Raw genomic sequence first — 26,957 nt, 5'->3', positions numbered from 1 at the left:
AATTCCTTCATCAATTACACCAGATAAGATCAATTTAGGTGTTTTTTCCATAATTTTTGGAAGTCATCTCGAAGCTCTAATAATTCATTCAATTTTTAAAAAGTATCTCTTTTTGAAGAATTCTATAATTATTTATACCTTCTTCATGTAAGTGGAGATAGTTAAAATGGGTTCTCTGTGACTCATAGAATCACCACAAAAATCAGCAAAATTTTTAGAGCCTGATTAGTTTTTCGTTTGTTTTTAACAAGTGGAGAGAATTTAATTAGTAGAAAAAGAAAAGGTTAGTAGGACCCACCTGCCATCCACTCACCTCTCTCTACATATGCCCTTCTGTTACTTGGATCGATCCCCTTTGCCTCATTCTTCCCCCAACCAAGCCAAAGAGAGAAGAGAAGAGATGAGAAGAGAGGAGGAGGAGGGGAGGAGCAAGGGGAGGCCAAGGAGGGGGTCCTTGGCTAGCTCCTCCACCATAGCTCATTGTCGAAGGCCATCTTCCACGTCAAGCTCAAGTTCCCCACATCTTCTTTCTCCATAAGCCAGCCACCACCTCCTCGACGTCATCTCGAGCTCTGGGTTTTCCCTAACTTCTACAACCAAGCCACAAGCTTGTGAGGACGTGGTGAGCACCTCAACCCCCTCCCATTTCATTCCCATGGCCGGATTTAGTGGCATTGAGCTCAAAAGAGGTCAACCATGAGCGTCACCACCATTGCTCAGAGGTGACCTGGCTATGGTGGATTTCGTCTTATGCATGTTATCCTACACGGTAGAGGAGGTCAAGGTGATGCTTTATGTCCAAAAGCTGCACCCCAAAAGCCACTGAAATCGTCACCGGAGAGATCCCAGGTGAAGATCAGATTTCTGACTACATCGAGAAGTTCTGGCCTTCAACCCGAAAGTTCCTGATTAATCCGAGTTAAGCCTCCCGAGAACCCTTGTCCGGAACCACACCCGGAAGTTCCAACCACCTGAAAGTTTCGACTTCAACCCGAAATTTCCTGGTTGATAGAATTTGCCAACCCAAGAGCCATGTTTGGTATACTAACCAGAAGTTTTGACCACTCAGAAGTTTTGACCTTAACCCGAAACTTCCAAAATTATCGTTCATTAGACATTTTTTCTTTAATTATTTACTTTGCTGATAGCTTGTATATTTTGTAGTTAATTCATACGAACTTCAAAAATCATGAAACTAGTTGCATTAGCTTCGTATGAATATGAAATTCATGTTAAAAATGTTGGAACTCAATAAATACTTTCTGATAATTATTTAATTAATTACTTATGTTTCAGCTTAATTAAATCACAATGAGTTAATGTAATGTACTAAAATTTTGAAACCACTTTTGTTAGCTTTGTATTGTCATTCTATACAGTATAAAAATGCTAACCCTCCTAAATATGTAATATATATGCTGTGGTTAGTTAAATGTGTTCAAAATTGTTAATTTCACCATTAATTCATGCAAGGTCCAAAATTGGTGAAACCAATTTTGTTAATCTTTTAATAATGATTAATGTGTAGGAAAAGTAATAGCTCACATGAAATAGTTTTTTAACCTGCTATCCTAGCCTAATTTTGTTTAAGCCTTGTTAAAGTGCGTTAATTGTATAGAAAATAATAAAAATAATTTAGGGGTGAATCCACTTCTAAAAATCACCTTTAGTCTATATACCCAGGAAAAATAATGGTGGACTTGTCAAGTGACCACTTGATGTGAAGTTAGTTTTGTTATGCTCTCTTTTAATTAAATGGCCCTTTGGACAACACCTCACTTATTTGTTTGTACCATATGCGAATGAATCTTAATTCAAGTGATTCTTGTTGCATCATGTTATTTACTCAGTACCTCATCTTCCGTTAAATTTTTATGGCATTTTGTGCATGTATCATAGCATTTCACTTTGTTAATTATGATGCACTGTTCTTTTTTTTTAGCGATCGACGAACTAGAGAGCAACGGAGGTATCCTTGAGGTGGAACCCGATTGTAATATTGTGTATGAAGCACCTGAGCACCAAGGAAAAGCATCTAATCATATTCTACCTTATACTTTGGATCACGTGGAGTCTAAATTGATAAATTACTGCTTTATGTATGTTATGCATGTTAGTGAATCTTGTCTGGTTTTATGGTTAGAACCTGTGTTGATGCATCTCCTACCTTAAACTATTGATATTTTCTATCATTGTAACCTGGGTATAACATATCTTTGTCTAACTTAAAAGTTAGTCAAGATGCTTAGAAATGCATAGGTCACAAGTAGAAGTCGAGCGATAGTTCGACCATCGTTCGCGAGCTTAGGACTTATTAATATTTACAAAGATAATGATGATGTTAGTTTGTATGAGTTGTGAGAATGAGACGAGATGTGGGTGGTGCTAGGGGTAGGTCGGGGGAGGAACCCGGATGCTATAGAACGCTTGCATCGACTAAGCATTGTCCGTTGTTGTAGTTAGCTTTAACATTTTTCCGTACTTACCACATATCCATGTATGGGACAAATGAGCTGAATACCTTTGTAGTTGTGACCCTTTGGCGTGCGAGTCTATGGTGTTATGGGCATAATAGGCTTGTAGAGGTATCTAGTTTGCTCAGAGAATAGTTCTAGATAACCTCCGTACTTATATGAGCATATTCAAATGGTTGGGGCTTATTAGAAAATGTTGTCACGAGTGCCTCTTGTGTAGACTTTTGCGGGTCGCACAAGCCGAATGATCCTCGTATCGTGTGGGTAAAGATGTACCCCATGTAGGGTGTAAGAACAATTTGAATTGCCGCGCTCTTGGTCATGAGCATGCTTCTGTCCATTTGCATCAATTGTAGAGTTTCGAATGTGGTTATGATAGTATGGGAGGAAGTGGATAGAGATGGTTGATGATGAGTTGTTATGATTCGAGTTACATATATGCTTATGTTGATGATCTCAGAATAGGAAGGTACTTGTGGTTAAGTGTAGATGCTAACACATTTGAGTCAATTTCTGCTTTTGCATATAAATTCACTTACCTTGTGGTCAATTCCTTGCTAATTTATCCAGATGCATAATCCTTAAAGTCGGGTTATTATATGTATCAATTATAGATTAAGTCTTGCGAGTACCTTCATACTCACGTTGCTTGTTTGCTTTTCTGGTGTAGTTAGGTGCCGGCTACTTGAATCTCACCGAAAGTGGTGTGGTGGTGAGCAGTCGCTATATTAGTTCTAACCCTAGTTGGTTGCCTTGTGGGCAAACGACGCCACTAGTCTTTATTTTCTTTAGATGTTTTCCGCTGTGATTTATGTATATTTATGCTAGATAACACTTGTATTTGTTTAGTTCATCCACTTGTAATCATTTGTAATCTCATTTAATCACGATGTTGTGATATACATGTTGGTAGAGATATATGTGGATAATAGCTCTCCTGAGAATTATTAAAACACACATATCGGGACTGCCGGGATTGGATTTGTATTAATCATTGGTGGCTATGATTGTTGTGATGAGATGTGGGTTAGCACGTGGTGCGTAGAGAGACGGACATGAGCTAGCTCTCATCTTATTAAATCATCATCCTAATGATTAATTCGAATTTGATCACATGGCGCGTCGAGAGACGGACATGAGATTGGACGGGTCCTCACATGCAGAATAAGTATGCTTGATCCAATTTGATTGAACATCCTAGGACCAACTTTTACTTGAGTTCTTGTTCTTGTTACGAAGGCTAGGAACCGAGTTTGATCATGTGTACGGATGTACACCCATACCACCAGGTTGGAGTGAATTTGTGTGCTTATTTCTGTTTTATTAATAGTGCATGTATGTCATTCATTTTTTTTTTGTGAAAGTTGGATCATCCTCCAAGCTACTTTCAGTATAGCTTGAAATTAAGTGTTGATGTCTTGTTGCTTTGGTTGAAGACGAGTATGACTTGCACTAGGGTCCCTGTACTTGAATATATTTCCCATTTGTAAGTTCTTCCTATTTTAGTTGCCCTGATAAGTGTAGGGAACGGTGTCGTCCTAAGAGGAGGAGATTGAATATGGACATATAAAACTAATTGGCCCTAAAAACTTCACAAGATAAACTTATATCAATTTCTATCTAAATATACTATAGGTTTATCTAGCGTGTCTACTCTACTGCTTAAAAGGGTTTGTAACATATAGCCAATCATAACAAGCTATTCTAGAAAGATAAACAAGTAAAGGTAGATTGCAAATATATAAATGTGGAAACGTAAACATGGTAGAGAGAGTAAACTTGGCACAAGAAATTTTTATCCCATGCTATCTATGTCATGAATGTCACCTCTAATCCATGTTGGTGTCTATGAGCTTCTCTAGACTCTAGCACACTCAAATGGCCAAGTGAGGGGGATATTTATAGCTTCAAACCCAAGAACTAGCTGTTGATCTAATGGTCAAAAAAAGACTAGGAAAATCGGATGATCCGACGTTAATAGCAGTACAAACACCGGACTATCCGGTGTGTATAGCAATAGAAACTAGTTGTTTACTAGCCGATTGAACTCCACTCAAACTCATTATGAACACCGTATGTTCCGGTGTAACCTTGAACTCTATCATCGAACTATCCAGTGTGTATATTTGAGCCAACCAAGCCACTTCTCACTGTCCATTTGTTCAGTGTGTAGATTCTCTGATCACCGGACCATTCGGTGTGTACAACCACATTATACAAACCGTTGCAACATCTCCTGCAAAATACTCTGGTGTGGCCAACTCCTCATCGCCGGACAATCCGACGCGTACAACATTTTTACCATCATCTGATAATGCTCTGGTGTGTACAAGCCTATGAGTGTCGGACCATCCGGCGTTCAAACTCCTTTTGCCACCTAGAAACAGCTCCTGGAAAATGTTCCGACGTGTTTATCACTTCAACATTGAACCATCTGGTGTGTTCATCAATTTTCTCTTTTGAGCCAAAAACACTCCGGTGTATACATTTTACTGAGCATCGAACCGTCGGTGAGTACAGTCTTTTCTGAACTCGTCCAATTCAAACTTTCTTGAGTTCCGCTTCAGTGGATTCTTCATGTATTGCATCCATGAGATCTACTAAAGCATATATTTAACAAACATGTTAGTCCCATTGACTATGTTATCATTAATCACCGAAATCATATACATGCCTAAAAGAGCCAAGTTCTCTACAACAGGTCAGATAAACAGAATATTGTGCTTTAGCTTATTTCATATTTTAATCGCCCTGTCCGGGTGCTATGTCCGTCCAATGCTAGGGCACCTGACAAGTCGATGAAAAGGAGGTTTTGGGATCTGAATCTCTAGAATTTAGTAATAAACTTGAACCAAATTCAAAAAATTCTAAAGTAAACATCCTCTTCTAAACATGCCTTGAATTATCCTCTATTAAAAGATAATAAAAGAAAGCCAAGAATTTGTCTCGTCTTATCTTCTTCCTCCCGCTCCTGCAGCGCTCCCCCGCCCCTCCTACGTTCAATTGTCTCCGACGGCATCCCGGCCATTGGATCCATGCCCGTCGCCCCATCGCGCTAACTTGGCATCGTCAGGCCGCATCCTTGCCTCCCCCGCCACCGGTACCGCTCACTGTCCGTCCTTCGCCACCCATGGCTGACGGCGTCCCCAGACCCCCCCCCCCTTCGTCCGCCACCACCGCCGAGCCAACCTTCTTCCTTGGGCATTCCTTTAAGACCGGGAAGCACACCAAGAACCCCTAAAATCACTGCTGCTAACCCCTCTAAAATCGTCGTAGCCTGAGAGATCAAGCTCGTTTTTAGGCACTTGATAATTAGGAAGTATGTTCCAATATATATAACCTCACACACCTCGTAACCTCCTCTCGAGACTCGACTAATTTTTGTGATTGGGGCGCATTTTTTACATGATCTACAGTGCAGGACCAGGGCGGGCTAGTTTGGCATCCCTTGGCCATGACCCAACCCGTTGCCACCCCAGCCTTAGACAAATAGAGTTCAAACAATGGTAAGGCTCCTTGACAATTTTATCGTCCCTTAGTTTGTGAAAGACTAGATAAGAGGATGTGAAAATCCCCATAAATCAGTACAAAGAAATATCCCAAAAGATTTTGAGTTGGGTTGTTTGTTTTCTCCTCATTTCAGTTTTGTTTTCCCCATCTCCTTCCTTCTCTCTTAATTATTGGTTCTGAGGACAAGTGAGTCATGAAATAGAACCACATCCATCCATCTAGCAACTAAGATTCAACCTTTTACTTGTTGCTCATCTCTTTTGTTTCAAGTTTGGAAGATTTAGGAGTTGTTAACAAATGTTGTAGCTTTTCTCCATGAAATTTGGATTCTATTTGTTTTCTGGGTGTTTGGTTAGTGTAGAATAAGTATGCTTGATCCAATTCGATCGAACATCCTAGGACCAAGTTTTACTTGAGTTATTGTTCTTCTTACGAACGTTAGGATCTGAGTTAGATCATGTGTACGAATGTACGTCCATACCACCAGGTTCGAGTGAATTTGTGTGCTTATTTCTGCTTTATTCATAGCACATGTATGCCGTTTATTTTTTTCTTGTGAAGGTTGGATCATCCTCCAAGCTACTTTAGATATAGCTTGAAATTGTTGAGGAAACTCTGCTACTGGGTGTAGTCCGGAGATTCCAGCGTTGAACAATCACAAAAAGAGACACAATGTAGGGGAAATTTTTTCTCTTTTTTATTCATCTGTGTTTACAATGAGGGGTTCTACCCCATATATATAGTACCAAAACCCCTAAAAGATAGAATAAAATCTTTCAAGAGATCGAGATGTGCCTACATTCAGTTATAAAACTCTAGGTTTTCTAACACCCCCATTGGGCACTTCTCACGAAATACATATATCTCATCAAAACTCCCTGAAAACTCAGGGACAAAAATTGAAAGAAAGAGTACATAGCTCGCGACATGGTCACATGAATTACCTTATTGAAAACCATATGATGAGAAACTTCAGGAAAACTCATCTAAGGGAAAAAAAAAAGTACAATTCACCTAAATACTTCATATAATCTTCATGATTAACTTTGGATACTTAATCTTTTGACTAAGATTAATTCTTTGTATCGGTATTATATGAAAATCCCCCCCCCCCCTAAAATGTGCAACTCTCTAAGCCTCATCATCCAAATTTTACGAACACATCTTTCAAAACTAGATGCAAGGAGAGACTTAGTGAATAAATCTGCAAGATTTCTTCATGATTTGGTATGCATTACCTTTATTTCATTCATTTTATGCAATTAAAGATCATAAAAGGACTTGTGCAACATTAAGTTGCTTTGTTAATGAGGGGTTGATATGCTTCGTTAAGTTGCTTTTCACATATCCTGATTGTACTTGTACAACACATACAACATATGCAACATTATCTTAATAGATAATGGTGGGAGTGTTAGAAGTGTTCAAACCACATGACTACTAAATATGATTGATCACTTTTCTAAGTAATGCGCATTCCTGTGCGGCTTCATATAAAGCTCTTATTTCTGAGTGGTTCATCGAAGTAGATACAAGACTTTATTTTGACGATGTAGGATCCCAATCCCAGGATCTCCTGTGCCTCCTGTATCAGTCACTGGATCAAGCAGCTGATATGCATAGTAACAGTTGTAATATCATAGTTAAACTTCGTACATAAGTATTATGGTTCAGAGTACAAAAGGTTAACCCATACTGTATATTGCAAACCTAGCCAAGAGGCCAACAAAACACAGCGGAAAGCAAAAGCCCAAGCCACAAGTAGCTTAGGGTGCGAATGTGACTTCTAAGACTACTATTCATCCCCGTCTTCACCTTTGGCAAAGTCGGCATCGACTTCCTCATCTGAATGACAGCAATAGTGAGTACTGAAGGTACTTAGCAAGCTCTATACTACTTCATGGTGTTTGATAGATGCATAAAGGAGTAATTCAAGGATAAGGTTTTATAGTTTAGTTTTAAGCATAAAGTAGTTTATATAGGTATCCAATTGCATCATCTATGATTGGCTTTAAAACAGTTTAAAAAGTTCAAAACCAGGTAACAAGCTATATCTAGGGGTTTCTCGGTCCTGTGAGGCGCTACGTCTCACTCCGCAGTCCCTATCATCTCATCTAGTGTACCTCTAATTCCACACAACTTCTAGCGGATTGAGCCAGGAACCTCATCACACAGACATCTAGTCCACACACTTACTCATCAAAACACACACACCCGGAGTCGAGTAAAAAAGGTTCTGCCTTCGCATGTCCATGACCGTGGATATGACTATTCGAATAGATTTACACTCTGCAGAGGTTGTACAACTTTACCCACGCGATATGCTCAGCCTCTAACTGTTGCAAACGGAGTAGTGAATCATACTAAGACACTCCAATCACCATTCCTGCTGGGCTTTTCTACAAGATTTACCCCCAAGTGCCAGAGTCCATATGTTGAAGGCCAGTCCCCTTTTTAAGCCTAGACCGGTACTAGAAACCTCCAAACAAAGGGACATATGTCCACTTGACTGCTCGCTGCTCTCAGCCTCCTAGTATGATACCCAACTCAGTCCATTGAAGGAAAGTCAAGTCCTGCCCATTCAAGACGCATGGTATTTTCTAGCAATAAATACCACAAATGTAAATCAAGCCCCTAAAAGCATCCTCGTCCAGAGTACTACTCTACCTCTGCCCTTATCAAAGCAGTTTTCACCCATTTTTACACATCCTCCATCATATGCCACATTACATCAAGTATTTCACAACCATCACGGAATTCATAACCATCAAGGATCCATGGTATATGAGTTACCATTGATGGCAGTAAATCTTATCTCCGATGAGAGGTGTTTTAAAAGCGACATCTCTGATGAGATGTATTTATCCTAAGCATGCTAGATATCAAGGCATCGTCTTTCATTAATATAGATAACAATAGGTAATCCTTGGGTGCTATGTATTTTGGATGATAACATTTATGGCATAGTAAGTGTTTAATAGGATTAACTGCTACAAGCAGTTTGTAAAAGTGTAATACATAGCACATGCGATAAGTCTAGTTTTAGTTGATCATGTAGATTAGTTGAAAACATAGATTCAATATGATCAAGGAGATAGGACTTGCCTTCTCTGGAGTTTTCTCCAAATTCTTGGTTGTACTTAGGATCCTCCTCACTCCTGACACTTCCCATGCAACACTCGCAGAATTCTGGCGGATCTGCAATCGACTACGATCAATAACATGTTTGCTAGAGAAAAACCAATTTAACACAAAATAGAAAACAAAATGAGTCCTAATGGGTAGCACACTAAGATATATGGGTAGATCTCAAATTTAGATAAATTTCAGTGAAAGAATCGCCAAAATCGGAGCCAGAACGGAGAAGTTATAACTCCCGAAAGATTTCATCTAAATTAAATCAGAAATTACAAAATTGCACTATTCATAAGTGGGGCCCACGAGTGAGACCCACTAAATAGTAGTCTAAGCCCACATGAACAATAACTCGATGGGGCCCACATGAACTGTACCAGTTGGGCTGAGATGGGCTCGGATGGGCCAGGTCCAGGCCGGGATGGGCTGGGCCGGGCTTGGGCTGCATTGTGCTAGCTTAGCGGGCTGTAGAGCTAGGCTGGCCCACAGGGTCGTGGCCTTTGGCTGCTGGGTCGGCCTGCATGGCTAGCAGCACACTGGGCTGAGCCGTGGCCCACTCGGCCAGGCCGAGCCACGACCCAAGGACGATCTAAGCGAGCGTGTGGGCGTGCGGGTGTGTAGGCGCAGCACGAGTGGCGGAGGGGAGGGAAAAAATGGCTGGCAGTGAGGAATCCACAGCGGCGCACACTGGGAAGCTCGCCGAAGTTGAGATTCTGATAGGGTTTCACGACAGGAAGTCGACACCGGGCTTCTACATGGTACGGCAGATGCAGCGGGGAGTTCGTCGATGATGGATGATGACGAGATTAATGCCAGATGGCGATCGGAGAGGGGACAATGGTCCAGGAAAATTTGGGCAGTACCTCCCCTGCACTGAGATGTGCCAACCTGCAAGGAAAAGAAGCCTAGTGCCTGTAGCCATCACTACACGATGGTTGGCCACAACAGAGAGCAAAAGCACCCTGGCAGTGGACGGTTTCATGGCGGCGGAGGCAAAGTGCTATGGCTACGTGCGGCAATGCGCGAGAAGGAGCTACGGGGACGCCTACATGCTATCTATGCGACCTTAAGGGTGGACTGGGAGGCTCACCGGCGTTGAGACGGTGTGGAAGGCGGCCGACGGAGCAACGATGTCGAAGCGGTGGAGCCGCTTGGTCTTCTTGCACGGGCGGCTCTCGTCGGGCCTCCGGTGAGCGAGCGGTGGCATAGGGACGGTGTCAGACTCCTTGAGCTCCTCGGTAGCACGTCAAGGGTGGCTCGGTGACAGCGAAGTTGTGGCAGAGAGAATGGGTGCGACGATGGTGAAATGGGAAAAGGGGGAGGAGAAGGAGTCAAGTGTGCTATTTATATACGGGAGAGGGGAGCAGAGAGAGGTGATGCAGCTCATGATGTCGGGCGGCATGGGAAAAATGTGCAGCTAAGAGGTGGCAAGGCGACGCCCACCATTTCCTGGGGCATGGGAGCTCTGCGCCATCCATGCGCGTGTGCGGGCGCAAGTCATGGGCGTCAGGTCCTTTTGGTTGTGGGAGAGGGGGGGAGGGAGCAGGAGTGTGCAACAGGACAGGTGAGAGAGACAAGTGGCTCGCTGGCTGACGCAGTGGCAAGAGACAGCGAGGCGCGATGCTAGGTCGCGCTAGAGGAGAGGGAGGAAAGGGTGCGCGCAAGCGACGACAGATGGCGGACACTTGGACGGCCAAGTGTGCGGCACGGTGCGAGCTGGGCCAAGAGGGTGTGCGGGGGAGTTGGGCTGAGCGCGTGCGGGTGAGGGAGGGAAAAAAGGGAGGAAAGAAGGCTGGGCTAGGTGCGCTTGGGCCAAAACAGAGAGGGAGAGAGAGATTGAGACCAAGAGAATGAAGAGAAAAAGAAAAGGAGAATTAATTTTGGAATCAAATTTAATGAGAGATTTTGAGTTGGATTTTGACTTTTGGATTATGATAAATTCAAATAAATATATTTGAATTATGATTTGGGCTTAGATCTTGAGCTTTTTGAGATGATTAAAATTAAAGGATTCAAATTCGAATGGGATTGGAGCTGAATAGAATCTAAGAGTAGTTTTGAAATTGAGATACATTCAATTTTAATACTCCACACAAAGAACCACAAAAACCTCAAACCAAAATTTACGAACCAAATTATTGCAAGGACTATTTTGAAACTAACTCTAGTGCATCTTATCACACTTAATATATATATATATGAATGTATACATACCGGTATATATACATTCATATACCTATTTTTTTAAATCTTAGCTAGTCTACTTAATAAAAAAAGTTTTAATTTGGGGTGCATTTTGCAATTAATTAACATATTTAAACTTAGGATGTTACAGACGATTTTCAGGATATTACAATTCAACCACTTAGAAAAATATAGTCAGTATGTGATTTCGCTGTATGCGGGTCAGACAGATACCCAATATATGCGTATCCAACCAGACTTATGTCCTTATTCTTACTGTAGAACAGACCCAGATCTTTGCTACCTTGTAAGTAACGCAGAATATCCTTCACGCCATTCCAATGCCTTTTAGTAGGCTCTGTGTTGTATCATGCAAGTAGTTTTTTTTTGCAAACGCTATGTCTAGACTAGTGCAATTAACCAGATATAACAACATACCTATAGCACTTAAGTATAGGAATTCCGGTCCCAACACTTCCTTCCCCTCTTCTCTAGGTCTATAGGGATCTTGATCTGCTTGCAATGACCTTCTGACTATGGGGCTTTTAGCGGAAAATGATTTTTCAAAACCAAACCACTCTAACACCTTCTGATTGTAATTTGACTGATGTACAAAATTCTATCTGTCACATACTCTAGCTGCAGGCCTAAGCAAAACTTGGTTTTACCCAAATCTTTCATTTCAAATTCAGACTTCAAGTACAAGCTTGCTTCTTCGATTTCTTCTTCTGTACCGATGATATTCATATCATCTTCGTATGCAAAAATCCATTCCGGGACTTAACTGTTTCAACCCATATAGCGATTTCTTCAATTATGTGCTATAAAGATGTCTATTTCTTCTATCCTGATTTGACAATGATATTCCTTCAAGTACCTTTATATAAATGTTCGAATCAAAGCTCCTATAAAGATATGCGGTCACAACATAAATCAATTTTATTTTCAACTCTGGGTTGACTGCCATTGAGATCAAATATCTATAAGTAATGTCACCCATCATTAGGGAATATGTTTATTCATAATCAATGTCTAGTCGTTGAATGAAATTTTGTGCCACCAGTCGTGCTTTATACGTCACAATTTCATTCATTTCATTCCTCTTACAAACAAAAATTCACTTGTATCCTACTAATTTAATATGGGGAGGTGTGCGGCATCACTGGCCCTAAAACCTCTCTTTTGTTTAGGGACAATAGTTTAGCTACTATTTCCTTCTGCTAGTCTTCCCAATATAACCTTATTCTATATTAAGTGAGCAATGCAAGCTCATGGTCATGATCTATAACTGTGATGATTTTATTTACGAAATATGTGTTAACTATTGTTGTTGCTCTGTTCCAGGATTCCTCTAAACTCACATAGTTTATTGCTATTTCATCATAGGCTGCACTTCCAGGTGCTTCTACATCTTCCTCTTTATAATTTCTTACTGTGGGAGCAAGGTCATTTAGTTTACTAGTGTCAATTTCAGCATGCACATTATCACTGGTCTCTTCCTATGTGGGAAGATTCAAATTGGTATGCCTACTTTCTTACGTTCTATACTATCACTAGATCTCAACTGGCTCCCCTTCCTTTTCCTTTGGGGTATTTTTATGATCGACTATGGTAAACTCTTATTTTCCACTTTCGCCAGATGATGGCGAGTGTCCCGGCGGCTCTGCTTCGGTGGTGGCATGTGGTTCGGGCAGCGACCCTGTCGCCTGTGGGCGGCAGGGTGGTCCTCCAAGGGGTGCAGCGGTGTCGCTTCGAGCGACGTGTGCATGGTGGATCAGGGTGTTGACACGTCCCTTAGGCGCGAGGCGAGGGGTTGCTCGATTCAAACAATTCGACACTCAAAGCACGCTGGTGCGCGAGAGGCGACACACTTCAGGCGGTGACTCGAGTGTGGCACCGGATCCAGGTGGTTCGGCCCCAGATCTGGACTGTTCGCTGGTGCGACGAGGCCTAAGCGAGGTGACCGTGCTACCGGCAGTCCGGTGCGGTGGCTCAGTGCAAAGTGATGTCACCACTAGGGCGGCATCTTTCTTTCTTTTTTTCTCGATCTGTGGCGGTGGTCATTGAGCCACCGCGTTTTGTTCAGGGGGACGGACGCCGGATTCCGACCGGCGGTATGGTGGCGGCTGTGAGCTCCACCAGTTCTACGTCGTGTTCACGCCGATGAAGTTCACACTACTGTTCTGCTACGCTATTAGTTGCGATATGCTATTCATGCAGATGTACAGATCTGAAACAAAAACAATACTTGCAAGAACACGTATCGAATCGATTGTACCTTTCAATTATTGCGAACAGATTCGTGCTGCGTATGGCATATAGGCTAGGTCATGACCTGCACGCTTGACGACGATGTCGATGCACTGCAGATCGGTTGCAGACAGATTTGTTCTGCTAGCTTGATCACCGGCAGAGCTTTGTTTTGATAACGTGCTATTATTGGGTGTAGTCTAGAGATTCCAGCGATAAACAATAAAAAAAAGACATAATGTAGGAAAAAAAAATTATCTGCTTTATTCATCTGCATTTACAATGAGGAATTCTGTATAATGCTAAAACCTATAAGAAATAGAATAAAACTTTTAAAAAGGTTGAGACAGACTTATATTCCATTGTAAAACTCCAAGAAATTAAGCGTATGTGTTCCGCCGTGCAATTAATTTTTTTATCTTATGTTCCCAATGACTAATAGGAGAATTGGCTTTCAATTAATGGATCCAGTTGCCAGGTCTGACATTTTTGCAAGCTCAAAGGGTACAGCGCAGCGACCAAATGGCAAAGCTTATTCAGAGATTTGCATCGGTGCGACAAAGCCAACCGAGGACAATCAACGCGTCACGAACTCATGCCCGTGGAGCGTTGGCGGCGAGCGCCGCGCTGAGGGCCTCGCTGAACTCGACGAGCCTGCCGGCGTCGGGCATCACGTCCCTGACGGCCCCATGCGCGCAGAACCGCGCCACCCACGCCGCCAGCCAGGGCGTCCCCGCCTCGCCGAGGACAGGCTGCCCCGTGACCCGCTCCGCCCCCCGGAACCACCCGACGTACGACCCGACGACGATGTCCAAGAACCCGATGCAATCGCCGCCAAAGTAGCGCTTCCCCTTGCTGCACCCCGCGAAGACCGAGCTGCGTGAGCGCCGCGGCCACCTGCTCCGCCACCTCCGCCTTGTCGGCAATCATCCCCCTCAGCGTCCAAAACGCCGACGGGAGCTGCGCACGCCCGGAGTCGGAGGCACAACGATCAGTTCGTAGAGCATTCGATTTCCATCCGAAATGATCCCGGGGGTTGTTATATGGTTCACCTTGGCGTCGGCGTACTCCGCCCAGAAGCGGAGGACGGCGCGATCGTAGGGGTCGACGTACTGCACGATGACCAGCGACTCACAGACGGGGTGGCCGCCGTGGAGGAGCACTAGCATCTTCTTATGCATGGGGTTGGAAGTGAGCAGCAGCTCGCTCTTGGTGCCCAGCTCCGCCTGCAGGAACTCGTACGCGATGCCCTTTGGCCTGAGCGCAACGCGCACGCGCATCACGAATGGGCTTGCCCACCCGCACCGCCACGGTATCGGGGACAGCGGCTGATGCCATCGGAGCCGGCGGGGGTCTGTGCTGAGCAGGTGGCTGGTTTGGTTGTTGGATCTTGGCGCAAGGGCCGCGCGCGGTGGTTGGTGCGCGTGCGGCCGTGCGGGTGGTGATTGGATCGATGGCCGAATTGGAGCATTGCATTGAACCAAGAGCTCAAGAGGCGTGATGGGCGTTGGATGCTGGGGTGGTCCACGTGGCCTGATGTGACTTTGGCACGGAAATTGAGATACTACCTCCATTTTGATTTTGATATTCATGATTTGACCATTGATTTTTAATGAATACATAAACAAATAGTTGAAAGTATACGATATGCTTAAAATAATTATAGTAACAAATCTAACGATAGCATATCCATTTTACTTCACTAACTATTTCATAATATATTGTTGGTCAAAGTGTGGATGTAAAAGTCAAAATCGTAAGTTGTTAGAAAATGTAGGGAGCATTAAACCTTAAGTCGTGTTGCCACCGTCGCCACTTCTTCTTGCAGTTCATCATTGCACCTGGGTCGCCACCGCTCCGCCTCATCTCGGGCCACCATGCCTTGAACTTCAAAGATGCCATCGCCTCGGCACAGAGGCGTCTACCGGTGCGCAGGAGCGTGTCACAATTGGCGCAAGCATCAATGATGCAAACCTCGAACAGGCTCACCTCGCTGTGGCGACTGACCATTGACCAGTACGCGCACACGATGAAATGCGACGATTCAAGGCGTTTGAGGAGCCACTAATTGTCGAGTTCTTCACTGCATTCCTGGTCATGTACTGGCAGGACCACATTTGTCACGCTACTCGTCTGCTCAATAGTGGCCGAGATCATAGCCAAGTCCGTCTGTCATACCCACGATCGTGCTAACTAACGATGTTGGGGTGAGTAGATGAGAATAAGGGATATGTGTGGGGGCTAACTGCATATTTGTGCTACCCACTGCAGTTCATGTGCAGCTCATGTGAGTGCTAAGCCACACGGGATACATGGTGGCATGCCACATAGGTAGTTGGATGCAGTCTGAAGGGGTATGGATCTCTGATGATATACTTAGCAAGTGTAAGGGTCTTAATATGCAATTTGAGAGTTTATGGACCTAGATAAGAATGCAAAACAAGTTTAGGGACCAATGATGGATTTCACTCAAACTTAAAAAGCTATAGATCGTAGGATACAAATTTAAGTACCAATGGATTCATATTAGAATGTACTGTCATATGATGCCAATTTTATGGTCATGCATTGGGTAATGTAATATAAGAGATGTTAATGGTCAAAGTGTAGCCTTGGAAACTACACGGGGTTAAACCACACCTTACATTTTGAAATAGAGGGAGTGTTTGTTTGCTTAAGTAACTCGTTGTCAATGGTTAGATGATCCTCGCACTTTGTCAATTAAAATCACTGGGAAAACTCATTAAAATGAAAAAGGCATAAATTGAAAAAAGCATTAAAATCAATGGGAAAACTCATTGAAATGAAACAGGCCCAAGAAATTCTTTTAAAACGACCCAGGCAGCTGTGCGGACCAAAACTGGACGGCCCAAAACACTCCCGTGTGAGTGCCCGTGTGCGTGTGAGCATGGCCGAAGGTGCAGCCCATCAGCGTGCAAAGGCCCACGGTGCCCCTCCTTTATCCCGCGCAACAACCCAGCAGCAGTCGACCCATTTCCTTGCACCGTCCCGACCACTCGATAGCGCGCGTATCTGAGCCATCCATTTGGATCCGACGGTCTACCACCATTATCGTCAGATCAAAACCCGTCGGCCGCCCCCCTAACCCGAACCCTAACTTCGTTTCGCCCTCATGTTTTGAGTTAGCCGTGAGAGAGAGAGAGAGAGAGAGAGAGAGAGAGAGAGAGAGAGGTCGGCAGCTGCGAGAGCTCTAGCTGCATCGCCGGCGAGAAGGGAGAGAGAGTGACCGTGAGGGAGAGAGAGAGAGAGAGAGAGAGAGTAAGAGAGAGAGTAAGAGAAGCAGCACTGCTGCGGGCCTACCTACCGGAGTCGCGCACAACAGCGCACATCTCCATCCGTTAGACTTACGATGGTGCCCGCAAAGTCGACAACATGCGCGTGGCAACAGAGAAATCCACCGGTGGATCGATGCACGCAAGAAACCAGAGGGTGTCGACATCACGACGACAGACGGTCAAAAGGAAGATCCGCGTGCGATCCACACTGAGAAGACGGGTCCGCTGGAACACATAAGTACTCCCCTCTCCTTTAGTTCTAGGGTTCATGAGTTAGGGCAAGATTTTGGGGCTTTATTTTGGGATTTAGGGTTTCGGGTTATTGGGGAAAATCAATAATTTGCCTTCAATTTTTATCAAAATTGGTCCAATCTCCTCCTTCTCTATGCTACCTGAGGCCAGACTATGTTGATTTGCCCTCAAACCAAGCCCAAAACTTCATGCACATACAAACATGTACATAAACATGATCAAACCGAAATTAATTGACCTTAAAACATGAATGTGTATATCCGAGAGCAATTTGGGACTAATCCGAAGCAAGAAAGGCTTAATTCATCAACATTAATCATGAACCGAAATGAAATTAAGCACAATTTCATCTAATCCGATAGCCAAACAATTAGGGCTAATTGACCCCTAATTAACATAATGAGCCTAATTGTTCACAGATTGGCATCATCCGAACATAATTAAGCCATAATTAAGGCTAATTGAGTCTGATTAGGGGCAAATTAGGCTCTGAATCCAAATATTAAGTCTAATTGTGGACTAATTTGCATGGCAGTAGTCCTAGTACCAGACACCCATCATTAGAGCAAAAGCATATGAAAATACCGGTGTTTGGTGACACCATTAGATGAAGGTGAAGAGCGTACTCGCGTTAGTGTAGTCGTAGACGCCGAGTTGTTGATGTCGCTGGCATGAGGAGGAGGTCAGTGTAGATGTGGCCGATATGATGCAGGTGCTGGTGATGGCACGGCAGCGGCCTTCGCTCCACTATAGTGTCCCCTAAAGATCGGTTTAGGGTTTTTGATGTAGGGTGTTCGTTTAGCTGCTTGAGATAGATCCCCACAAGCTGTCGATGTTCCTCTTTATATTGTGACGTTGTGTAGAACGAGTCTACAATCAAAATTGGTTGTGCTCCCGATTAAAGTGAGGTGGGGACGACTCCCCTTATCTCTAAGACTTCAGTTAGGCACGTTAGTTGTTTGCTGAGATCAAAGCCAACAACATCATGTGCAAATAATAGCAGTAAAGCAAGCCAAGCACACACAAAAATAAATCATCGATATAAGTTATGTGTATCCGCAACCAATTAATCTCCACACATTTATTTCGCGTAGCCGCAGCATCACTAGAGTCACTTGTCAGGTTAGTTGTTCGCTGGAGCAGGGGCGGCGGCAGCAGCAGCAGCTGCTACAGCTGATCGTGCTTGCATCGCCTTGGCGAACTCGGCTATCCGGTCGACGTCCGGGATGGCCGCCCTCGCGGCTTCAAGCGCAGCGAAACGCTCCGCCCACGCGGCGAGGAGCGGGGTCCGGCTGGCGTCCAGGAGGTCCACGCCGGCCATCTTGCGGTACGCGCGCATCCACCCGATGAAGCCCCCCAGCGCGACGTCCACGTACCCGGGCGCGTCGCCGGCGAAGAAGCCCTTCCCCCCGGAGCACTCCTTGAACGCGCCCTCCAGCGTCTCCAGCGCCGCGATCGCCTCCGCCGTCGCTGCTGCCTTCTCCTCCGTCGTCGTCCCCTTGAACGCCTTAATCCACGCGGCGAAGAACTGCGCACGAACGTACCATGTGCCAAATTATACTTCCATGCCACGCATGCTAACTAAGTTCTGCGAGCGCGCGCGTATGTATGTACCTTGTCGTCGGCGTAGGCGGCCCAGAAGCGGGCGACGGCGCGGTTGTAGGGGTCGGCGGGGAGGATGGCTTGGCCGGCGCCGGGGAAGGCGTCGTCGAGGTACTGCACGATGACGAGGGACTCGCAGACGGGCCTGCCGCCGTGAAGAAGCACGGGGATCTTCTTGTGGACGGGGTTGGAGGCGAGGAGTAGCTCGCTTTTGTTGGCGAGGTCCTCCTCCACGTTCTCGTACTCCAGCCCCTTGAGGTGCAGCGCCACGCGCACCCGATGCACGAACGGGCTCGGCCACGCGCCCAGAAGCCTCAGCTGCTCGTCCCCCCCAACTCCGGCCATCGGATTAGTTCTCACCGTGCTCGCGGTCGGTCGCGTGTGGTCGTCTCGGTTTAGCTTTGTGTGGTGCGGCGGTGGTCACCGGAGGAGGCGCCTTATATGCACGTCGCCGATGCTTGCCCAGGTGTGTGAACAAGGGTCGTCTCTGGTGCGCAGAAAAATCCCCATAACATGTGAAAATGGTCCTTTCAGGACCAGTGCAGCAAGATCTCCCATTTATGTTATTGATGTGAAACATATCTAGGTCGACTGGCTTGCTGCTCTTGGACGGCTGGACCGTCCATATCTTCGAGAGGACCACTCATGTGTGTCTTATTTTGGAACACGTGACCCCCCTCCGGGCCGGAGGGATAAATTATAGATGTTTTTATAATGTTTCTGAAAAATCTCTGTGAAATTTCCAGGTTCCAAGAATGTCCCATCACTATTAGTTGGTATAGCCATGGAAAAAAAAATTCTCTACATGTGTGCTCTAAATCGCTGCCTCTGCAGCGCTAGCCGGATGCCCGCCAGCTATCCCACGAACCAATCTCAAAGCTAACCAACACCAGCTGAACTTTCTTAGCCGAGAGCGAGCCTAGATCGTCGAGCTCATGCAGCCGAGCGCTGGTTAGCCAGTGACTGATGAAACGAGCCAGAGCCTCTTTCACCTCGCGGCCCAACAGCCAACTGTGCCATCAATGCTCGAAGATTCCTACTCGGTCAGCGATTGAGATCATGCAAATACATTAGTCACCTAAATTTGAACTTGATTTAGGGAGTTAGGGTTAGAGGATTTACCTCATGTTGATAGTTTTAGAGGGATCATTGGGGAGGAAGGCTGACTGTGGCGGCGGGGGCACCACCTTCCATAATGGTGGAGGACCGTCGGTTGGTGGTGAAAGTCAATGGGGTTGTTGCACGTTATTGTGGCAGTGGGAAGTGGCTGGTTGCGGGGAGTAGGTGATGGCGGTGGTGGAGGTTGGTGTCGGGAGAAAAGAACGAACGGGAGAGGAAAGGGGGTTAGGGTTTTAAAGGTTGAAATTGTTTGGGATAGTTTGATATATATACAATGACTATAAAATATGCCAAATCTAAAGTGATTGATTTGGAGACAGATCCGTACAATCTCCGATTATCTTTTTCTACCGAATTACGTATCATTTTGTCGTAGCATGGGTCCTTGTAAGGCAAAATGATACACTTGTGTATGCACCTATTGGATGGTCTCCCAAGCTAAGAGGCACCGTGGACATGTTTGGAACTCTTCTACCTTGCTTTGCTAGGCAAATGTAAGATCAGCACCGCATAAGTGTTTGCCCTGCCAGCGTGAAATGAGTGTTTGCTTTCTCGAAAAGTATGATCGCATCGAGTAAGTACCTAATAGACGGTTACATGATTCTAACCTTGTATTTATTTGGTCTTTCTTTTCAGCTTAGGAGTTGCCAAAAAGCGGTTACCCTTTCAGTGGCACTGCTACCTTCGACCACAGTGGATTGTCTCTTTTCCTCATTCTGATTTTTCAATAATTGAGACACTCAAGTCGAATTCGTCATCTTAGCTTGGAACTTTCAACGTGAAAAATCCAATTTCTATTAAAATTCCAAATTTAAAAAATCAATTTTCAATTGAACTCAAGCCTACTGTAGTAGGGCGGGTGGATGAAGACTGTCATGGACGACCTTGTTAGCATAGAAAAGGCAGATGAAACTTGCAAACAGTATGCCATTTCTCGCCATGCTCACTATAGCATGTCTCACCGTCTCAAAACAGTCTCTGTTTGCCGGGCTTGATGAACCAGTTTTGCTACTTCGAATCCATACAAAACAATGTACAACATGTCTAGTTTAACAGTTCGTTCCGTTGCAATTTTCTACCTCACCTAACATGAAATAATGCCTTAATCTCCATCGTGATGGTTTGGATGCTGCTCACATTTCATAATCTCCAGGCCGTTTTCTGCTGACACGCCTTCTCTTGGATACCATCTCTCGTGATTAAAATGTGGTAGGAAGAATTGTGAATGTTTCGTCATAGGGACACACATTTGCATATCTCGTCATAGGAAGAATTGTGAATGCTTCGAAAAGATAAATGGTGAGTCGGTGTATGTAATTACTGTGTTGTTATGTTTTATGGCCTAGTCTACTCTGTTTCGAGGCAAATCGATCTTTTCACTCCTAGTTCAAGCTTGTGTCGTGCAGGTATTACCAGCATTCGAGCATATAGAATTGCAAACATATATTTTGCGTGCCGATGAACCTGCAAGTAGGATCAACCAACGTACATCTTGTTCCATCCAACATGCGGCCATTTTTTTTTTACTAGATTTTGTGATGAGCAAATGGTGAATCTGCATGTATTCTAACAGAGGTGCTTGCGCTACTGAGCAACATCATCTGCGTTCGTTTTCTGAGGTGATCGTGCACCTAAACTTTGGAAATTGCACCATTTTTTGTTAATAAAAATTGTCCACAAGCAGGTTGTCTAACTGCGGACATTAAAAATCGGCACTACGGTTAACACGAGTCGGCATGTCAAAGTATGTGACGAGATCATGATCTCTCACATAATATCTTCTTTTATGTTTGGATCATAGGTTATGTTTCAGTGGACCTCTTGCTCTACTTTAAGTTTAGATTTGGAATGCAGGAATGTAACATAAAGGAAGAGATAAAAACACATCTTTGGCAAAATATATGTTTAGAAAAACAAAGATAAAATAGAAGAGACGTTGGGAACACATGAATTACGTAGCATACAGTTTTTCCATACTTTTTTGTACAATTTTTTTAATAGATCACTTGAAGTCACTGACCAATGGGCCCAACAAATCAGAGGTTTCACTCACTGTTCATCAACTCTCACACTCTCGTTCTTACCTTATCTCTGCTCTCTGGTTCTGTGCTCTCTGTCTGTCCTCACCGCGCGCTTTCTCTCTCTACCCCTCTTCCTCTCCCGCGGTGGCGAGGTGAGCTAGGCGTAAAGCGAGGGCGCCTCTGCAGTGGAGGTCCAAGCCGAGCTCTGATTTCTCACCGCTCTCCCAACTGCACCTGCCCATGGCGCGCTTGGTGCGGCGGCGAGCACCCGTCCATGGACGGCGGCGGCGCACTGCCTGCTAAGCAACCATTTCTCCTCTTCTAGTTTCTTCTCCAACTCCAGAAATCCACCGACGCTGCTTCTTCTCCAGACGGGCTTGGGGATGCCGGAGTGGGGAGCAACGGGGAGAGGGGGTGTGGGCGTGTCGTCGGCCGCCGGTAGCTATGGCGGCCGCCCCACCCTGCCGCAAGGGAAGCGCCGCCCCTGGCTCTGGATGCCTGCCACTAGCAGCTATGGTACGCTAAGATACTACAATAATTTGAAGTAACCAAACAATCGCCATTCAGTCCAGTTCCAGTTCACAAATCACAAGTACATTAGCTTCACCTGCCATAAGATTGTGCAACAATATGGGGTAGTCATTTGATGGCTGCATCGTGCGGTTAAGAATTTAACAATATACTTCATTTGTTTTCTAGATAGCGCCGGATTCCATTACCAAAATAACGGAATTGCAGTGTTCTGCTACCAAGACAACGGAATTCCATTACCATCGCATACATGTTTGGCAGGATGGAGCAGCCTTACTTACTTTTTTTCCATAAAGATTAGTCTTTGTTTCTCCTTCTGAAGAGTTTAAAAGATAAAATGCTTCAACAGATCATTACTAGTTTTCTATTCAATGCCTCATCATCTTAAATCTAATACTTTGGTATTTTGCAGGAAAGCAACATGAGATGAAATATTGCACATCACTACAGAACAAGTGTGTGTGTTCATTGGTTCGTGGAGGAAGATTTGGGCGGCATGTTACCAGGAGGACTCTTTTCCTGCTCGATAATTATTCCAGGAGCACTACGATGGCAAGACTAGAAATGCCTGGGCAGTTTCAGCAGCCTGTGTTGGACTCTTCAAGAGGCTACTTGACTAGAACATTCAACAATGCAAGCATGAAGAGGAGAGTTGTGTCGAGGGTTGAGTGCTTTGTGTCTTCAGATCCAATAAACAGTGGTCGGTTGAAACCAAGGAGGTGGGAGAATTTCACTAGTCTGGAGAGTGTTTGCGTCCAGCCAGAGTACAGATTACCAATCAGAACACGTGCTGACTGTAAAGCCGAGCAGTATGAAATAATGGGATCACCTTTGAGCCCTTCTGATGTTCCTGAGGCTGTTATGATTGGAGATGCGAACGAGATTTCTCCCTGGTGGCAGGAGTTTCCAAAGCGATGGACAATCGTTCTCCTCTGCTTCTTTGCGTTCCTTCTTTGCAATATGGACCGTGTGAGTTGTACAGTAATGCTTGTATTTTGTCTAAACTTGTCTGATAAGAACAGTTGAGTTCAAGGGCATTACACATCACTCCTTTTCTTTTGCTTCCTGAACATTTGCTAACTTCTTCCAGGTCAATATGAGCATTGCGATCCTTCCAATGTCATCAGAGTTCAGCTGGAATCCAGCGACTGTTGGTCTAATTCAATCATCTTTCTTTTGGGGCTACCTTCTTACTCAGGTGCATTACTATTGCTTGCTGTACCCTGAGAGTTTGTTCTGGACTAATGTCTCACATATGCATTTTCGTATGTACTTTCTGACATTTCGTTATGAAAATTGCTGCTGCAGATTCTTGGAGGTATTTGGGCTGACAAGTTTGGTGGTAAGGTAGTGCTAGGGTTTGGGGTTGTATGGTGGTCAATTGCAACAGTTCTTACACCCCTTGCTGCCAAGGTTGGACTTCCGTGCTTACTCATCATGCGTGCCTTCATGGGGATAGGCGAGGTTGATGTCTTATACTTGTCTCTACATTGCACATTGTATAATTTGTACTACTTATCCGAAGGCAGGGTGTGTACACAACAAATGTCTCCCAGTTACACAAGTAGATTAGCATCCATGAAAGGCAGATGTGATGATGAAAATCTGTGTGGGAGTATTTACTTGTCAAAAACATCAGATATGTTACTGCAAATTAAACGAAGTGATATACCATTGTAGTGTCTTATCTGGCTTGATAATATTTTTGGTGAAACTTGGGTATTTGGTACTTAACATTCAACTTAGTTTGTTGATATTATTAGTGGTGCAGGTGCTGTTAAGGAACCGGTTTCTAGTTGCAAAATACAATGCAATGTCTTCGGTTTTTTTTTTTTTTTTTTTTGCTTTATATCATTGTTTTTCTTATATCTATGGTTTTGCAGGGTGTTGCCATGCCTGCTATGAACAACATCCTCTCCAAATGGATCCCAGTTTCAGAGAGAAGCAGATCTCTTGCCTTAGTGTACAGCGGAATGTACCTTGGATCAGTCACCGGTCTAGCTTTCTCACCTCTTTTGATCAGCAGATTTGGCTGGCCTTCTGTTTTTTATGCATTTGGATCCCTTGGAAGCGTCTGGTTTGCACTGTGGCAAAGCAAAGTAAGATAGACCGAATCTTGTACTAATTTCTCACATTTTATCCTATAGTCCTTGTTTCGAATGGGTTTACTCAGTAGACATGTGTTCATCATAAAAGGTTACTTTAGATGCCATTTAGTTTTATTTATCTGTTGACCACATCAACCACTCTGGAAATTAGCATGCTGCAATGTTTTTTTGGGTACTCATTTTTCTTACTCAGCTGACGGCCAGTATCTACTCTTAATTAGGCACGCAGCTCTCCAGATGATGATCCGGAGATAAGTAAGGCTGAAAAGAGTCACATACTGGGTGGTAGTACCTTAAAGGAGCCTGTCACTTCCATACCATGGAGGCTGATTCTATCAAAGGCTCCAGTGTGGGCGCTCATAATATCACATTTTTGCCATAACTGGGGAACATTCATTCTTCTAACATGGATGCCCACATACTACAATCAGGTTGTTACAATTTTATGCTGTGAAATGTTTGGTATTCCTCATTGCTAATATCATATAATGACAGTAGTTCAGCACATCATGCCTTTGGTTGTGCTCCCCAAATGCTTTTTACTCAGGTTCTGAAGTTCAATCTAACCGAGTCCGGGCTTCTCTGTGTCTTGCCATGGCTGACAATGGCTGTTTTCGCAAATATTGGTGGATGGATTGCTGACACTCTTGTTCAGAGAGGGATCTCTGTAACAAACGTTCGTAAGGTCACATCACTTTCAGTAATTTTTGTTTCATGTGTGAATTTATGGGAACAGTTATTCAAAGAGCTACTGATATTGAAATACTTTTGAAATGTGCTGATGCAGATCATGCAATCGATTGGTTTTCTTGGACCAGCCTTGTTCTTGACACTGCTGAGCCAAGTCCGTACTCCAGCCATGGCCGTATTATGTATGGCTTGCAGTCAGGTTTGATGCGTTGCAGAAAGACCACTCATTTGGATTTATAAGTAGCTTGGGACACTGTGATAATTGACAACTTTTCTCTTATAAATGCTTGCTGGTGTCGATGTCCATTATCTTGGCAGGGGAGTGATGCTTTTTCACAGTCTGGGCTGTATTCAAACCACCAAGATATAGGACCACGTTATGCGGTAATGTCCTCATGTAGATTGCTACTGGTCTAATGTTCTTTAGTTCACATAAGAGGTTTTAGTGTTAATGCTAGTAGTACTGGTATTCCTTGCTTTCTTTGGGCTTATCATCAGAGACAATTGCGTCTAACTAGATAATGTCGAACCCAAAAATTGCAGGGAGTACTTCTTGGACTGTCGAACACTGCTGGCGTGCTTGCAGGAGTTTTTGGTACTGCTGCCACTGGCTACATTCTTCAGAAAGGTAGAAAAACTCAAAAATCAAAGATGGTTTCTTGTGATGCATTAGAAGTTGTATCTTTCTGTTATTCCAAACAAGACAAATATGAATTAAGGAGTGATGATCAGGTTGGAACAGATACCCCGCTGTAGCATAATTATAAAGCAACCTGTATATATTTATTCTAATTTCCACCTATGTCTCATTCGTTTTTCTTTTAACTGCCAGGTTCTTGGGATAGTGTGTTTAAGGTGGCTGTTGTACTGTACATAGTAGGAACAGTTGTGTGGAATGTCTTTTCAACTGGAGAGAAAGTTCTTGAATGAGCTGTGCATGATCCTATATGCCGCTATAAGGAAATCAACTGATTTTACCGTGTTACAACAGGGGAAGGTCTTCTTTAGGAAGAGATATAGCTGGAAAGAAAGAACTCCCCTTTAAACAAGAGATATACCTGCATCTAATGTTTTGACTATTGGAAGAACAAAGTCAAATTAGAGTGCTGCAATAGCCAGGGGGTAATTGGGCTGAGTTCAAGAAGGTACACTTGGAACAAAAGAAATTTCTTGTACAGAAGGCAGTTACGCCAAGGGCACATCAGATTTTGCAGCTGTTTCTTGAGAAGTCCAAACTTGTACCTAAGTCCTCAATACCCGTATTTTTTTTCCCTAAAATATTGGGCAATTAACCATGTTTCAGCTTGCCATGGAGGAGCTACAGCTACCGCCAAACCCTGTCTGACGATGCAAGCTTTTTTTTATCCAAAAAAATCCAGAATTTATCTGCTTCAGATATCTTAAACTTCTACGTTTGTGCTTGTAAACCAGTGGGTTTACTGTATCGTTAGAAGTCAGTTGGTTAAAACTAAATTGCTATTTCTATGGGATTTATTTTCGAACAAAGTGATTAGAATAGGTGTTTCCAAGATAGAGCTATTCCATCCTAAAACAAGACCTGTAAATAAACCGTTTCTCCTACGCTTAATCGAGATCCCTTGCTGATCAGTAAGGGAATTGGCCGGAACCAACCAAAGCTGCCCCTTATTATTCTGACGTCTTCATCCTTTCTGGTGCCGCTGGGTTAGGGCCCAAGAAGGTTTGGGGTCCCGGGTCTGATTGTCTCCGGGCTTAGAAGGATGCTCGGGGTGGTGACCAGACCGGGAGAGAGCGACGGCGGTGATG

At 44.2% G+C, this 26,957-nt stretch overlaps 2 protein-coding genes and 1 pseudogene across 3 annotated transcripts; 1 reads left to right on the top strand and 2 right to left on the bottom strand.

The window, feature by feature from the left end:
- Nucleotides 1-13,877: 13,877 nt before the first annotated feature.
- LOC133904304 (glutathione S-transferase U17-like) lies at nt 13,878-16,735 on the bottom strand (annotated as a pseudogene).
- A 1,384-nt stretch (nt 16,736-18,119) lies between these two features.
- On the bottom strand, nt 18,120-19,228 carry LOC133904313 (probable glutathione S-transferase GSTU6). Its single transcript, XM_062345783.1, has 2 exons — nt 18,716-19,228; nt 18,120-18,629 (listed from the first exon to the last, which is right to left on the bottom strand). The coding sequence occupies exons 1-2, from the start codon at nt 19,046-19,048 to the stop codon at nt 18,225-18,227; spliced, it is 738 nt and encodes a 245-aa protein (XP_062201767.1). The 5' UTR covers nt 19,049-19,228; the 3' UTR covers nt 18,120-18,224.
- A 2,676-nt stretch (nt 19,229-21,904) lies between these two features.
- LOC133904289 (probable anion transporter 4, chloroplastic) lies at nt 21,905-26,593 on the top strand. 2 transcript variants are annotated; one of them, XM_062345756.1, is made up of 11 exons: nt 21,905-22,359; nt 22,787-23,343; nt 23,465-23,572; nt 23,683-23,838; nt 24,258-24,473; nt 24,704-24,913; nt 25,030-25,167; nt 25,270-25,371; nt 25,491-25,556; nt 25,716-25,800; nt 26,005-26,593. In XM_062345756.1, exons 1-11 carry the CDS (start codon nt 22,227-22,229, stop codon nt 26,100-26,102), a joined length of 1,869 nt encoding a protein of 622 aa, XP_062201740.1. In that variant the 5' UTR covers nt 21,905-22,226; the 3' UTR covers nt 26,103-26,593. The 2 variants fall into 2 exon arrangements, with proteins under 2 accessions (XP_062201740.1, XP_062201748.1); XM_062345764.1 differs by having other exon boundaries at nt 22,218-22,359; nt 22,543-23,343.
- Nucleotides 26,594-26,957: the final 364 nt, after the last annotated feature.

This window comes from Phragmites australis, chromosome 2 (assembly GCF_958298935.1).
Source record: "Phragmites australis chromosome 2, lpPhrAust1.1, whole genome shotgun sequence".
Taxonomy (NCBI): Eukaryota; Viridiplantae; Streptophyta; class Magnoliopsida; order Poales; family Poaceae; genus Phragmites; species Phragmites australis.
Note: the sequence above shows the minus strand (reverse complement) of the source record. Positions and strands in the feature narration are given on the sequence as shown.

Excerpts from the sequence above, each read along its gene's own strand:
- LOC133904289 (XM_062345756.1), top strand. The coding sequence starts at position 22,227 with ATGCCGGAGTGGGGAGCAACGGGGAGAGGGGGTGTGGGCGTGTCGTCG. Across the intron at positions 25,372-25,490 it reads TATGTATGGCTTGCAGTCAG|GGGAGTGATGCTTTTTCACA; the intron begins GTTTGATGCGTT and ends TTATCTTGGCAG. Across the intron at positions 25,557-25,715 it reads ATATAGGACCACGTTATGCG|GGAGTACTTCTTGGACTGTC; the intron begins GTAATGTCCTCA and ends CAAAAATTGCAG.
- LOC133904313 (XM_062345783.1), bottom strand. The coding sequence starts at position 19,048 with ATGGCCGGAGTTGGGGGGGACGAGCAGCTGAGGCTTCTGGGCGCGTGG. Across the intron at positions 18,630-18,715 it reads CCGCCTACGCCGACGACAAG|TTCTTCGCCGCGTGGATTAA; the intron begins GTACATACATAC and ends GTTCGTGCGCAG.